The 14660-nt window shown below is 32.9% G+C and overlaps 1 protein-coding gene across 1 annotated transcript in view; it reads right to left on the reverse strand.

The window, feature by feature from the left end:
• Nucleotides 1-1019: 1019 nt before the first annotated feature.
• The window catches only part of smyd1b (SET and MYND domain containing 1b), a 16258-nt gene continuing 2617 nt past the window's right edge, over nucleotides 1020-14660 (reverse strand). Inside the window, exons 3-10 of the mRNA XM_016451148.1 lie at nucleotides 12850-13063; nucleotides 11848-11978; nucleotides 10570-10608; nucleotides 7421-7616; nucleotides 4335-4427; nucleotides 4094-4257; nucleotides 2518-2686; nucleotides 1020-1327 (exon numbers count right to left, since the gene is read on the reverse strand). Coding sequence (XP_016306634.1) covers nucleotides 1172-1327; nucleotides 2518-2686; nucleotides 4094-4257; nucleotides 4335-4427; nucleotides 7421-7616; nucleotides 10570-10608; nucleotides 11848-11978; nucleotides 12850-13063 — 1162 coding nt within the window. The 3' untranslated portion in view covers nucleotides 1020-1171. The remainder of the gene's footprint in view (nucleotides 1328-2517; nucleotides 2687-4093; nucleotides 4258-4334; nucleotides 4428-7420; nucleotides 7617-10569; nucleotides 10609-11847; nucleotides 11979-12849; nucleotides 13064-14660) is intronic.

Consider the following 14660-nt stretch of genomic DNA (forward strand, 5'->3'; position numbering starts at 1 on the left):
ACTAAAAATAACAAACACTATATATATATATATATATATATATATATATATATATATAAACTTTAACTTTAACTTAAATTAAAATGAGAACAGAACACTAATAATTGAAATATTATAAGGGCAACATTTCTGTTTAGTTTATTTGAAGTAGTAAAATAACTAAAACGAAATAAACTAGAACAAATAAATTAAAAAAAACTATATGAACATATTTAAAAATTACTCAAACTAATAAAAATTAAAAAAAAAAACACAACACAATTACTAAAATTTTAACTAAAATTAAAGTAAAATCAGAAAATATAAAATTTAAATCTAATTCAACATATTAACAAAAAGGATATCTCAATGATACTTAAAATAACACTGGTACTCTCGGAAGAAAGAAAGACACAATGAAGACTTTGATAATTTCATGTGTGTCTCCTCTCGAGTTTCAGAAAATAATATCTCAAACTGTGCTCAAAATCTGCAGTATGAAGTCATTTCTCATCAAATGATTCGAGCACTGATTTTACAGCTCTAGACTCTTGCTGAATGAAGGCTATTGACTCATTTGTGTCTGTCTGAGGAGAAACACTGAGACAAAATGCTGTATAACTCGTTCGATCTCTTGAGCACTGAGAGAGCAATTAAAACACAAACATCTTACGTTAAACCTGATGCAATTTTAATTACAAAAAACGTTACAATTCAAAATGACACTCAAAAACAAAGAAGAGTCTAAAAAAATCACACAATCATCGTGCAGAGTAATGAATCTAAAAATGCAGAATCTGTAACTGAAGCAGCACCGTGTGCGCTTTGCTTCCTAATCTAGATATCTAACTTATTATACACTCTTAAAAATAAAGGTGCTTAGAAGGTATAGAAGAACCATTTTTGGTCCCACAAAGAAGCATTCAGTCAAAGGTTCTTTACCTTTCGTAGCATTTTATAATCTAAGAACCTTCTTTCGCCACAAAGAAGCTTTTGTGAAACAGATGTTAAAGGTTCTTTATGGAACCATTTAGACAAAAAAGGTTCTTCTATGGCATCGTGAAGCACCTTTATTTTTAAGAGCGTGTATTCTGAATATTGCTGCTTTTGGTTCCTCTTTCTGATTGAAAGCGTCTGCATAGATGTGAGTGTAGTGTCGACCTGAGCGTGTTTGTCACAGTGTCGTGTTCGGTCACTTTCTGCGAAACAGGTTCTTGATGCTCTCGGTGGCCGGTTCTGCCATCATCCTAATGGGCTGGTTCTTCAGCGCCGCCTCGCGCATCGTGTGATACACATACTCGTTCTGCTTGAACATGCGCAGCTCCATCTCCGTCTGCATGCGCATGGCCTGATGGGAGGAGACAGACATGTTCAAACACATGTCCTTCTAAACACGCATGCTGTTATTTGTCCGGGTGACACACACTCAACAAGTCTTTTTTTGGAGTTGAAAAGTCATGCATATGTTGCTTTCAAATGCACTTGGGAAGCTTGTACTGTTTATCAGAGTCATGCATCATCCATTGGAATAATCTTTGTATCATGTTTTCTTATATGTTATGTTTTATTCATAAAAACTGCATTATACATTTAATATTAAATTGTTGTTTACATATTCTAATTTCTATCACTTGTTTATGCATGGTATCTCACAAAATCAGCTATTTTGCATAAAGTAATACATATAATCTGATATCATGCATTCAATTTGGAATTGTTTAATATTTCTTATTATTAAAAATACATTTAATATTACTATATTTGTATATAATCTTCAATTCTGTTACTTATTTATGCATGGCATCTAAGAAAAACACTTATTGCATAAAGTAATGTGTTTTGTATAAAGTAATGCATGTATCACGACGAAAATATTTTAATCATTTTTATTATATTTTGCATTTTTATTATTATGAATATATATACATTTTACTTCTTTATGCATGGTAATTTATTGTAATGCATTGTACATAAAGTAATTCATATACAGTATAATGCATACTTTATGACATGCATTCAAGTTGAAAAAATATTTTTGTTATTTTTATAATCAAAACTATATTTAACATGATATTATAATAATATATAACAATTTATTTATGCATGGTATCTTGCAAAATTTTTTATTTTGCATAAAGTAAACCATGAAATATGAGTAATTAGTAATAGCGAATAATTTGCCTATGAACTCATTTCTTGCTAAAACTAAACATCATTAAACATGTTTGTTACTTTAAATAAATGTTAACAACATTTTTTTTTAGAAAAAACGAAACTTATTTTATTTCATCTAGATGCTTTTGAGATTCTCTTTTATGTAAAGTTGAAGTACTAAAATAGCTAAAAAAAGAACTAAAATTGAAATAAATATTAATAAAAACAATATTTAAACAAGCAAATAAATAGAGCAAAATTACTGAAAAATTCAAATACAAACAAGAAAATAAAAATGAAAACTAATTCTTAATATCAATAAAACTATAATAGCGTATCAATAACTTTGCTCTGAACTCCACTGAGGGTTAGTATCATGTTTACCTCCAGGTCTTTGGTGATGGGGTGTGTTGGGCCGTGGGTGATCATCAGGATAGCGTAGGCTTTGCAGATCATGCCGTGAGCGATCTCGATGAAGCCGGCCTGCCAGTGCGTCACGCCGGCCCTCATTGTGGCCATTCCCAGCTGAGCGTTATTGGGATGGTACAGTTTCCTAATTCAACAGACACACACATTAGGGGCGTTGAAATTAATCGTTGCATCAATGCAGTAATAGACCGTAATCGATTATAGCCTGTCACGCCAGTATTAAAAAAATGCACCCACTATTTTTAAATCCGAGATCTGGGCACATTTTGGGAAAAAACAAGCTTAGTGTGTGCGCTAGAGACCAGTGTTGTTGGTAACGCATTACAAGTAACGCGAGTTACATAATCAGATTACTTTTTTCAAGTCTTTTAAAAGTAACTTTCCCCAACACTGCTAGAGACAATCGCAGTGGGCTTCATTGCACAGAATATGCGCTGAGAGACATTGCTTGACTTGTGCTTCCACCCGCCGTTATTTCAGTGTTTTACTTTAGATATGCTTCATTTCTGCCCTTTTGACTGCAGTACGTATTAGATGCACGAAACTCACGCACTGACAGACTTTCACGTGCAGTTTGTGTATGTTTGTTTGCTTGTCCAGAAGCTCGCGGCCGCGGTTAAATGCACTTGCATCTACTTTTATGATATGAAATTGATGTAAACACAGTCAGTTATGTTTTCAGAACAGGACAAAACATCTGATATGTCGAAATAGATCTGTGCATTAGTCTATTAAAACTGCCGCTGTCTATGATCTCATCAGTAATAATCAAACAGCAATAATGCTGAGGAAAAAAGAAAAACCCATAACTATGATTGCCTGTAAACTTTCAGATACTTAAAGCACTCTAAGATACTGAAAGTACTTTTTGATTATCACTTGTAATTGTCTTTTTCCCCCTGTATTACTTTATATTTGCTTGTATGTTTTGAAGCTGTATTTAGTTGGTTAAATTCTTAACAACTTTTTTATTGATTATTAATTTGTAATTATTTTAAAAAGCAGCCTGCTTATATAATTTAATAAAAATGCACAAAATAAATTTGATATTATCACGATGCATCGTGATATCGAATTTAATTAAATCGTTGACATGATAATCGTAATCGAATCGAATTCTGAAACCAGTGACGATTCACACCCCTAACACACATAAGGGTGTTTTTAATCATGCATGACTGAATAAAGCTCTCTCTCTCTGTCATGCATGCATGCACACACACTCACAAGTATCCCTCCACCATCTTGCACACATATAAAGGTGTTTTTAACCGTGCATTGCCCAAATGAAGCTTTCGCTCACATGCATGCATGCACACATACTCACATGTATCCCTCCACCATCTTGCGTGCATATAAAGGTGTTTTAACTGTGCATGACTGAATGAAGCTCTCTCTCAATCTCATGCATGCATGCACACACACTCCCAGGTATCCCTCCACCATCTTGCACACATATAAAGGTGTTTTAACTGTGCATGACTGAATTAAGCTCTCTCTCTCTGTCATGCATGCATGCACAAACACTCACAAGTATCCCTCCACCATCTTGCGTGCGTATGTTGAGGCCTCCTCGAAGAACTGCAGGTAGGACAGCACCTCGCTGAGCGTGCTCCACATGCGCAGCTGATAGATGTGTGTGTCAGCAAGAATGTTCTCCTGCTTCTCCACACACTCGCGGCAGATCTTCACCACCTGCGCACACGCTCACATTAAACACCTGCGCTTTCATCTTCAGCGGCGCAGCTCGTCTGTATCAAACTCATCAGTACCTCATTGTAGTTTGCTTCTATCCGGGCCTTTTCCATCTTTTCCAGCATCGTCCGGCTGTATTCTGTGATTTCTTTCACCGTTTCTTCTGGCACCTTCAGAGCAGAAGATAAAATTCAACATTAAACCTGATTCTGGCTAATAGTTCTTATGCAAACAAACTCTTTTGTCATCTTCTGAAAGCTGGTTTTTTAAAAAGTTGCTAGAGTGCAAGTTACTAAATAAAAGTGTATCTAATTACATTAAACTAAAGAAGACAATATCTACTACAAATATCTGACAATTATTCTTGCCAACAGTATAGCACAAAACAATGGGAATCGCAATGATGTTATAAAAAGTAAATTATACATTTAATATTATTTTTTTTACATGTGTTTTATCACTTATTTATTCATGTTATCTAAGAAAATAATTAATTTTGCATTATGTAAAGCATAAAATAACTTTACATTCATTGTTTATAGACTCTTTTGTACTTATTACTGTATTGAAGTACAGCACAAAAAATGTAAATAACTTTGCAAAATCATTCATTACCCTCTCAAGTATGTTGAGGTTATTACACCATAAAGTTAAGATAAATTTACAATAAATGCAATAATACAACTAGAAAACATCCTTACTTGAGGATGTACTGAATGATACTGAGTCATTCAGACTTTCCAATTATTAACAGCAATTTAACAAATAGTAATATACATAAAAATGTATACATTAATTTAATAAAAATACACAACACCCTACTAAATGAACAGCAGCATTGAACTAATTATCTGAGAGCAAAAACGTAAAACTGCATTGCATTTATTTCAAGTAAACTGCTTCATTGAAGTGAAATGAACTGATTCTGTGAACAAACCGAATTAACTTCACTTAAATCTGACAGACTTCCCAATAATTAAATATAAATACAAAAATATAATTTACTAAATCATAACATAAATAGAATAAACAATAATTAATAAATTCATTTCGAAAATCTACACAACACCCTTATTCATACAACTAAATGAACAGCTGCCTTTAATTTGGCAGAACATTTTTAAACAAAGAAACTGGTTCATTAAAAAAAAAATAAATAATAATAATAATAGTGTTATTTACTTAATTCGGTCAGACATCCAATTATTAATAAATAATATAAATAAGATAAATATTAATACATTTATTAAAAAAATAAATCAAAAACGAGATATCGCCCTAATTTATACAACTGAACAGCAGCATTTAACTATTACTAGTAGCAATGTGTCTCAGTTTTCATTCGTGGGCACAATCCATCTTTCTGAATGAAATACAAACTATAATACACTGCAAACACACACACACACACACACACTCACACTCACACTCACACACAATTTGTCACAAAAACGTTTTTTTTTTTTAAAGTCTTCCAAATGATGGAATGTCCTTTACTCCTCTGACTCATTATAATGTTACTCTTGTGTTGTGAGGGTCAGTAATAAGAGCCTGTGTCTCAGACTGGAATTCTGCTCCTTATCTAGTGTTCTGACTGAAGGACTGCTATATTTAACTGTACTAATCTCTCCAGGACTGCAGACAGACGTGTGAGCGCTGGAAACTGTGTGCATCTGTTATGCTTCACACATGACACAGTGTATACTGCTGTGTAAATGTTTAAATGTTTAAACACAGGTAAATGATGATTTTTGAGTGAACTATCCGCTTGAATCCGATGCAGTATTGTGATTTTTTGCAGTATTTTTGTGACACGGATGCATGTGGAATCTTATTTCTGCCACAGAATAAAAACATTTAGAAAATAGTGAATTTTATCTTAGAATTCAGAGAAAAAAGTCTGTTTACATATCTTCTGAGGAAAAAAAAGTTGGAGTTGTAAGATTCATTCCCTATTCATTCAAGGTGGAAAAATCATTATCCTTTTCATTATTTGTATATTTTTTATTATTAAAATATATATTTAATATGATACTATTATATAACATGACATGATCTATGCATGGAATCTTATAAAATAATTTATTTTGCATAAATTAAAGAAAGTGATTAACTTTCCATTTCCTGCCTATAAACTTATTTCTTGCTAAAAATTAAAATAAAACCATAAAAAGCATTTTTGTTACTTGAAAGTAACAAAGCATCTGTTACTGAAGTAAAATAATAATAATAATAATAATAATAAAACTTTTCATCTACTTGCCATTGACATATATCTTTTTAAATTTAGTTTAAGTTAAAGTACTAAAATAACTAGAGGTTAAATAAAAACGAATAAAATATATTTAAAATATAAAAAAATATATTAAATTTTTTTTTAAATATATATTTAAACATATTTAATTAAAAAACTAATAAAAATGACGAAAACAAAACACATTTATTAAAAATGTAACAAAAAAATGATGACTTTTTATCTTAGAATTGTGAATTTATATCTCACAATTGTAAAAAGTTATTAATAATTAATAAAAGTTATTATATCTTGCAATTCTTCGTTTTTTCTCAGAATCTCGTCTAAGGAAAAAAAAGAGTCTGAATAGCAAGATTTAACCTCAGAATTCAGAGGAAAAAATGGTTAGAATTGAGAGATTTAGATTCAGAATTCAAGAAAAAAAGGCAGAATTGCTAATTTATTAATAATTTATATCGTAATTCTGATATAATCTTGCAATTCTGAGAAAAAAGTCAGAATTGCGGGATAAATTCACAATTACCTTTTTTATACTTGTATTGCATAGCAGAAACAAACATTACATTCAGTCATTTAGCAGATGCTTTTATCCAAAGCGACTTACAAATGAGGAAGCAATCAGAATCAACAAAAGAGCAATGATATGCAAGTGCTATAAGAAGTCTCAGTTAGCTTAACACAGTACACTAGCAAGGTTTTTTAAATTATATAAGAAATAAAAAGAAAACAGATAGGATAGAAAAAGAATAGAGCAAGCTAATGCTAGAGACCCTTTTTTTTTTGCTTTTGTTAATTGCATAATAAATAGAACGACAACAAATAGATAGAATACTAAAAGATTAGAAAAAACAAGCTGTGTTATTTTAGGCCAGTGCACATTTAAACTGTACTGAGACTGATTGAATTCACCTTCTCTCCCTCCACCACGGCTCCGGCCATCTTCAGCTCGTCTTTGGTTTTGTTGGTGCAGTGTTCGCAGGTGCAGTCGAAGAAATACTGCTGCTTCAGCAAACGCCTGCGATCTTCAGACAGGTTCAGATAGTCCACGTACGACACGGTCACTTCTTCTCCAGGGCTGATCTTTCCCAGCGCTCGCAGCTCAATTCTGCGACACAGACAGGCTTCAGTGGGCTTATGACAGAATCAGGAGCGAAAGATGAGATTAGAAACCAAACAGATGACAGAGAAGATACAGAACTAGTCTCACAGGCAGATCCTGCGCTCAGAAGCCCTGCAGATCAAGTAAGTTAACATAAAGAAACGCTAAAAAACACATGAGTTCAGTGAAACCAGAGGCATTTTGTATATAGACCCTCATGATGATCATATACAACATCTTAACTTGATCTGACAGCAGACACAATAAACAATGGGTCTTATTCACTAATGATTGTGTGGATCGTTCATATTCATATTCATACGCAGAGAACTTCTCAAGAAAAAAGTACACAAATTTCACAACACACAGATGAATTTTTTCTTATAAAGCGGAGAGTTCCGGTGCTTGATTCTGATTGGCTGAGCCGCGTTCAAAGCTGTTGTAAATTACTCTACAAAGTAACATACACCTTTGTTTACGTTTGTGTGTTGCTCGGCAACCAACCGTAAAACCTAAAACGTTGCTACAGTATTTTTTACGGTAAAATTCCGGCAACCACAGCTGCCGTTTTTTTACCGTAAATTTTACGGAATTTTTTTTACAGTGTATATGGTTTTTGTGTATAAGTGGTTTTAGTTGTTCTTATGTTTTTGTTTTTTTTGTTGTAAATTTAGAATACATTTCAGAACGTTTTTGATTTGTTCGTGAAAATGTCATACGCAGGTTTCACACACAAATACGCTGCACAAATATTTTCTTACTTAGCCTAAAAATTGCATTTACTTGAGAAGTCAGAAAGGGGTCATAAAAAATAAACTTAGTTAAAAAATGGAAAACACCATTTTTTTCTGACGCCACAGACAGTTTTTATTTATTTATTTTATTAAAAAAAAAACAAGACTTAATATTTTGAGTCATTTTATTTCTCTAATAAAAACATTTTGAAACATTCTGAAAAATGCATCAAAATGAAGCGAGTTTATGCTTAAAAAAAGAAAAATATCAGACAGTGGGCTCAGAAAAACAAACTTGTCTCCCTTTGAATTAAGTTTATTTTTCCAACCCCATTGGCAGATATTTGTTCTTGTTTTAAGCTTAAACTCACTTCATTTTGATACATTTTTCATTAAACAAGACATTTCGCTTCTCAAGTAAATGTATCTTGATTTATGAATGCTTAGGTATTTGTACTAGAATGTACTAGAAATGTATATAAATCAATGATAAAAAATAATAAAAATGAGATTTAAATAGATGCATAAATACATGTAACAGAACAGTACTGTAATGATTTAAGATAATTGATTTTGATTTAAGAATATGTATATTCATACTGGAAAACAAGACCAAAATACTGATACTAAGAAAATAATTTTTGCAGTGTTTGTGCGTTTGCATGCTTAGTGAATGAGACCCAATGCCACACACAGACAAACCTGACATATGTTGTTTGAGACGAGTGCAGGAAGTCGTAAACTCACATATATTTGCATATTAAAGTGTGATTAGTTGTGGCAGCTGTCAAGACATCAGAAATGTGTCGGAAGTATCTGCTATTAGGTGTGAAAGAGATTAGAAGAGAAGACAAAAGGACCAACCACCCATCAGCACTCGCCTTTAAAGCACAACACCTCAGTGAACATCTGATTTACTCATCATTACAGAAATTAAACTCTGTCATCATTCGTTCACTCTCATGTCCAAACCCTGCACGGCTTTCTTTCTTCAGTGGAGCACAGAAGAAGATAAACAAACGAGATTAGCACGAGTAAATGATGACGGAATTTCCATTCTGCTTTTTTCAAATAACCCACCTCTGAATAGTTTTATTTTTAAAGATAGCCGTATTTGATTTTGTGTTTAGCCCAGGTTCTAAAGTAGGTGGTGGAAGCAAACTCTCATACTGACCCTTAAAATGCATTCATTTCATACTAAGTATAGTTCAAATCTATTAACATTTTTACAGACATATTCCTCTAAACTCACAAAAATTATAATTAAACTTTATGTGGAGTACTACTTAGGCAAATTTCTTAATATTAAGCCTAACATGTGTTTTAATGTCACTATTGATGAGGATCGTATGATCTTTGAATAATATTGGTCTTTAAATGCAATATATTTAAAGTGTACCTGAAGTATACTCGCAATAGCTCCTCTTTAGCTCAATCAAATATACTTCAGTATGTCTTTAGTTGGACTTCAGCACTACTTCTGCACAATTAAAGTGCATTAAGCACAAAATAAGTTGTTCCAGTTTAGCAGACTTTAAGTATACCTGTTAAGTACAATTGCAGGGAATTTTAATTAAGCACATAAATACACTGCAAAAAAAAAAATGATTCTCTTACTTATTGTTTTTGTCTTGTTTTCTAGTATAAATATGTAAGAATTCTTGAATCAGGATGCATTTACTGGACAAGTCAAATGTGTTAAGATGTTAAGTCTTGTTTTGTGAAAAAAAAAATATCCAAATTGTGTTAGTTTTTGCTGAAAACAAGCAAAAATATCTGCCAATGGGGTAAAAAAAAACTTAAATCAAAGGCTAAACAAGATCACTTTTCTTGCCCCATTGGCAGTTTTTATTGCTTGTTTTAAGCAAAAACGAACACAATTTAGTTTGTTTGTTTTCAGAAAACAAGACATAATATCTTAAGCAATTTTACTTGTCCAGTAAATGCATCCTGATTGAAGAATTCTTACATATTTATACTAGAAAACAAGATAGAAACACTAAGGAAGAAAATAATTTTTTTTGCACTGTATGTATTTGTAGTGTACTTAGTATGAAATAAATGCATTTCAAATACACTTTAGTATATTTATTTGTCACTAGGGGAGAGCTCTGTCGTGTTTTTTGGCTGTGTCTGGGTAGTTGATTATCTGGAGTGATGGATGTGATGATAGAAAGCGGAGAGATGAAGATCTGATGAAGAGAGGTAGAGCTAAATAGACCCACCTCTTCTGAGAGTGATACATAGTATCGACAGCCGACTGACTGAAACACAAAGCAAGAAGCCACTGAATCTCAGGATACTGTTCTCAATCAAATCCTGTTCTCGTTTTCTGCATGTAATTCACTGAATTTAATTATACACATTATGTCTGGAGGTGGAAAGCTTATTTGATCATAAATACAGTATACACTACTGTTCAAAGTTTGAGGTTGGGAATATTTGTAATGTTTTTGAAAGAAGTCTAATATGCTCACCAGGGATGCATTTATTTTATTAAAAATACAGAAAAAATGTGAAATATTATTAGAATTTAAAACAGCTATTTTCTAAGTGAATATCTGTTAAACTGTAATTTATTTCTGTGATGCGCAGCTGTATTTTCATCATTATTACTCCATTCCAGTCTTCAGTGTCACATGATCTTCAGAAATCATTCTAATATGCTGATCTGCTGCTCGAGAAACATTTCTGATTATTATCAATGTTGAAAACTGTCGTGCTGCACAATATTCTTACAGAAACCGTGATACATTTTATTTTTTCAGGATTCACGGATGAATAGAAAGTCATGGAAACCTGTTTTCCCAACGGAATAAAAGAAAAAGGTAATTGCAACTAATTGCAACTTTTTTCTCACAATTGCAAGGGAAAAAAGTCAGAATTGTGAGATAAAAGGTCACAATTATCTTTTTATTATTATTATGTTTTTAATGATGTTAACACATTTCCATAAAAAGTTCAGAAGAACAGCATTTATTTGAAATGGAAATCTTTAGTAACATTATAAATGTCTTCACTGACACCTTTGATCACTTTAATGCATCCCTGATGAATAAAAGTATTAATTTCTTTCAAAATAAATTCAAATAAATCTGACCCCAAACTTTTGAATGCTAGTATATCTGAGTGTGGATTTATTGCTCAAATTAGAAGTAGCTGGTTTCCTTGCACTCTCTGTGCTCTCCTTTCATTGAATCCTGTTGACTGAGAAGCTCTTTTCTGCACATCATGAGTTGAATGTGACATTGTGGCATGTACATAGCAAGCTCTAATGATCTCTGTATCGTATGGCACACACAGGCCACAGTATTCGGTTAATGCACGCTTTTCATGGAAACCTGCATCACATGAGCAAGGGTTATTCCCTTCCCGACTCTTTCAGTTCAGACTCTCAGTTCCTCTGCCACCTTCTCTCTGATTCCTCTCCCACCCACCATACTTTCACCTGTCTGCTCTCACGCTCCTCCAGAGGATGTGAAGACCGGGGTTTCTCGACTTACTTGCCGTTGTTGAGGACGACGGTGCAGTTGGGCCAGCAGTCGTGATTGACCAGACACAGGTTCGGGAACAAACCGACGCCGACAGCCTGCAGCCCTCGCTGATCGCTCACCATAAACCCGTTACAGTTGATCTGACACACGTAGAAGAAGAGTTACAGAGTTACATCTGAACAGGGCTGGGCGATTTCAATGAAAAATTCCAAATATAATGTTTTATATATTTTTTATTTTGAACTGTTCTCTGAGGTCCACTAATAATGTTATCAAGATTTTTACATCAAAAACTTCACAATTTAGTGTTCCAGTGGCTTAGTGGTAGAGCATTGTGTTAGCAGTGCAAAAGGTTGTGGGTTTGATTCCCAGGGAACACACATAGTGGTAAGAAAATGTATAGCCTGAATGCACTATAAGTCACTTTGGATAAAAGTGTCTACTAAATGCATAAATTATTAATTTAGAAGTAATAAGTTGCATCACCAGAACACTCTGTTTGAATAGAGTGTTATTATCTGCTAATGCGGTAAGAATAATAATCTTAATTCAAAGGCTAAAGAAGATTATTTTTCTTACCCCATTGGCAGATATTTTTGCTTGTTTTAAAGAAAAACTAACTTTGCTTGTTTTTAGAAAAAAAGACTTAATATCTTAAATCATTTTACTTGTATCTTGATTCAAGAATGTTTAGATATTTATACTAGAAAACAAGACAAAAACACTAAGCAAGAGAATCATTTTTTGCAGTGCAAACTGTGATAATGTGAGAAATGTCTGAATAAATCTTGGTTCGACTGTATTTCATGCATCATTTCTGCAAGATATTCAACGAGTGAATTTGTTGTGCATTCTCACCATGTGTGCTGCACTTGGAATAAACTTTATTTAATGACGGTTTCGCAAGTTTTTAATAAAGAGAATGTTATCTGAATCATGTTTAAACTAAACCAAGATTTTATTTTTCGCCTACTTCTGAACAGCTACAATGAGGACTGTAAGTTCACGCACCACTCCGAGGATTTTGGAGACGCTGTCCACTGTGTGTGGTTTGCTGGAACGAGGCCAGTAGTCTAGGAAGTTGTGTATGTCGACTTTGAAGTCCTTGAGGTCGTCTTCGGAGATGTCGTAGATGTGGTCCTCCAGCTCCTCCAGCGTGGCCAGCTGTGTGTCGGAGACCACGCTTCCCTCCTTATCCAGACGCCACAAGATGCGAGCAGCGAGACTAACACACACAACATCAGAGTTCACATCATTTCTGTCACATATGAGCAGTGTTGGGGAAAGTTACTTTTAAAAGTAATGCATTACAATGTTGCGTTACTCCATAAAAAAGTAACTAATTACGGTACTTTTTATGGAAAGTGCGTTACGTTACTTTTGCGTTACTTTTTAAATCTGGACAGGGCTTGCTTGTTTGTTTTTAAAATAAAAAAGTTCTATTTTTGGCAAATATAAAAGCCTTTTCAGACCAGAAGTGAAATGAATAAGCCTCAGGCTGAAGGGAAAGTACAGTAGAATGCAGAAGAAGAAATCTCAACACACTTCAGCAATAAACAAAGACACACAAATGTTTGTCTAGAGTAATTTGTGATTATTAGTACGGTTGAACTGGATCATCGAAGGTCAGAAGCAAATAGAATGGGATTAAATACATAAAGGATATTTGTGTTGTTTAACATTTAATTATTGCAGGTTTGCGTCATATTCTGAGTTGCATTATTTTATTCATTTTGAGGAATACTGAATCTGTGTGTTTTTGTTTTTTTGTGAGTGAGATGAATTAATGCATATTCATATTTATTTTAGAACTACAGTAACATCTTCTGATTTCTGTCACCATGGCAACACCAGAGCTGCAATCAATAAAGTGGGAAAGAAAAAGTAACTTGCGTTACTTATTTGAAAAAGTAACTCAGATATTCTCTTGTAAATTAAAAAGTAATGCGTTACTTTACTAGTTACTTGAAAAAAGTAATCTGCTTACGTAACTCGCGTTACTTGTAATGCAAAAATATCTGCCAATGGGGCAAGAAAAATTATCTTGTTTAGGCTTTATTTAAGAATATTTTTCTTACCCCATTGGCAGATATTTTCGCTTGTTTTAAGCAAAAACGAACAAAATTTTGATAATTTTTTCAAGAACAAGATATAATATATTAAATAATTTTACTTGTACGGTAAATGCATCTTGATTCAAGAATGTTAAGATATTTATACTAGAACACAAGACACAAACACTATGTAAGAGAATCGTTTTTTGCAGTGTACTTACTTGAGAAGCAAAATGGCTTGACAAATGGAAAGTGAGTTTACGATTAAAACAAGAATAAATATCTGCTAATGGGTCAGAAAAATAATCTTGTTTTTCCTTTGAATTAAGATTATTTTTCTTGTTTTAAATCACTTAATTAGTTAATATGACAGTATCTTAAGTGATTTTGCTTCAAGTAAATGCATCTCCTGCTGATTTGGTGTTCCCAGTCAAAAATCACCTCATCTTTTTAAAATGGCTTGTAAAAATTGGATTAAATCTTGTTTTCTTTCAGTTAGAACAGGTTTTGTGTTTCTTTTTGGAGCTGATTGATCGTAGGCTTCATTGATCTGAGCTCAGTTGTTGTTTTTTTTAGTTCAAAAATATTTTTTTATCATTTTGGCTCAAAAACTGGTTTAATGAGGCCTATGATCAATAAGCTCCGAAACACAAAACCTGTGCTAAATGAAAGAAAACAAGATGATATAAAGATTAAATCCAATATTTGGATATAATATAGCATAATGAGTGTTTTATAAGCAATTATTTTGTAGGACAGTCATTTTTA

This window comes from Sinocyclocheilus anshuiensis, unplaced genomic scaffold, assembly GCF_001515605.1.
Source record: "Sinocyclocheilus anshuiensis isolate Anshui unplaced genomic scaffold, SAMN03320099.WGS_v1.1 scaffold479, whole genome shotgun sequence".
NCBI lineage: Eukaryota > Metazoa > Chordata > Actinopteri > Cypriniformes > Cyprinidae > Sinocyclocheilus > Sinocyclocheilus anshuiensis.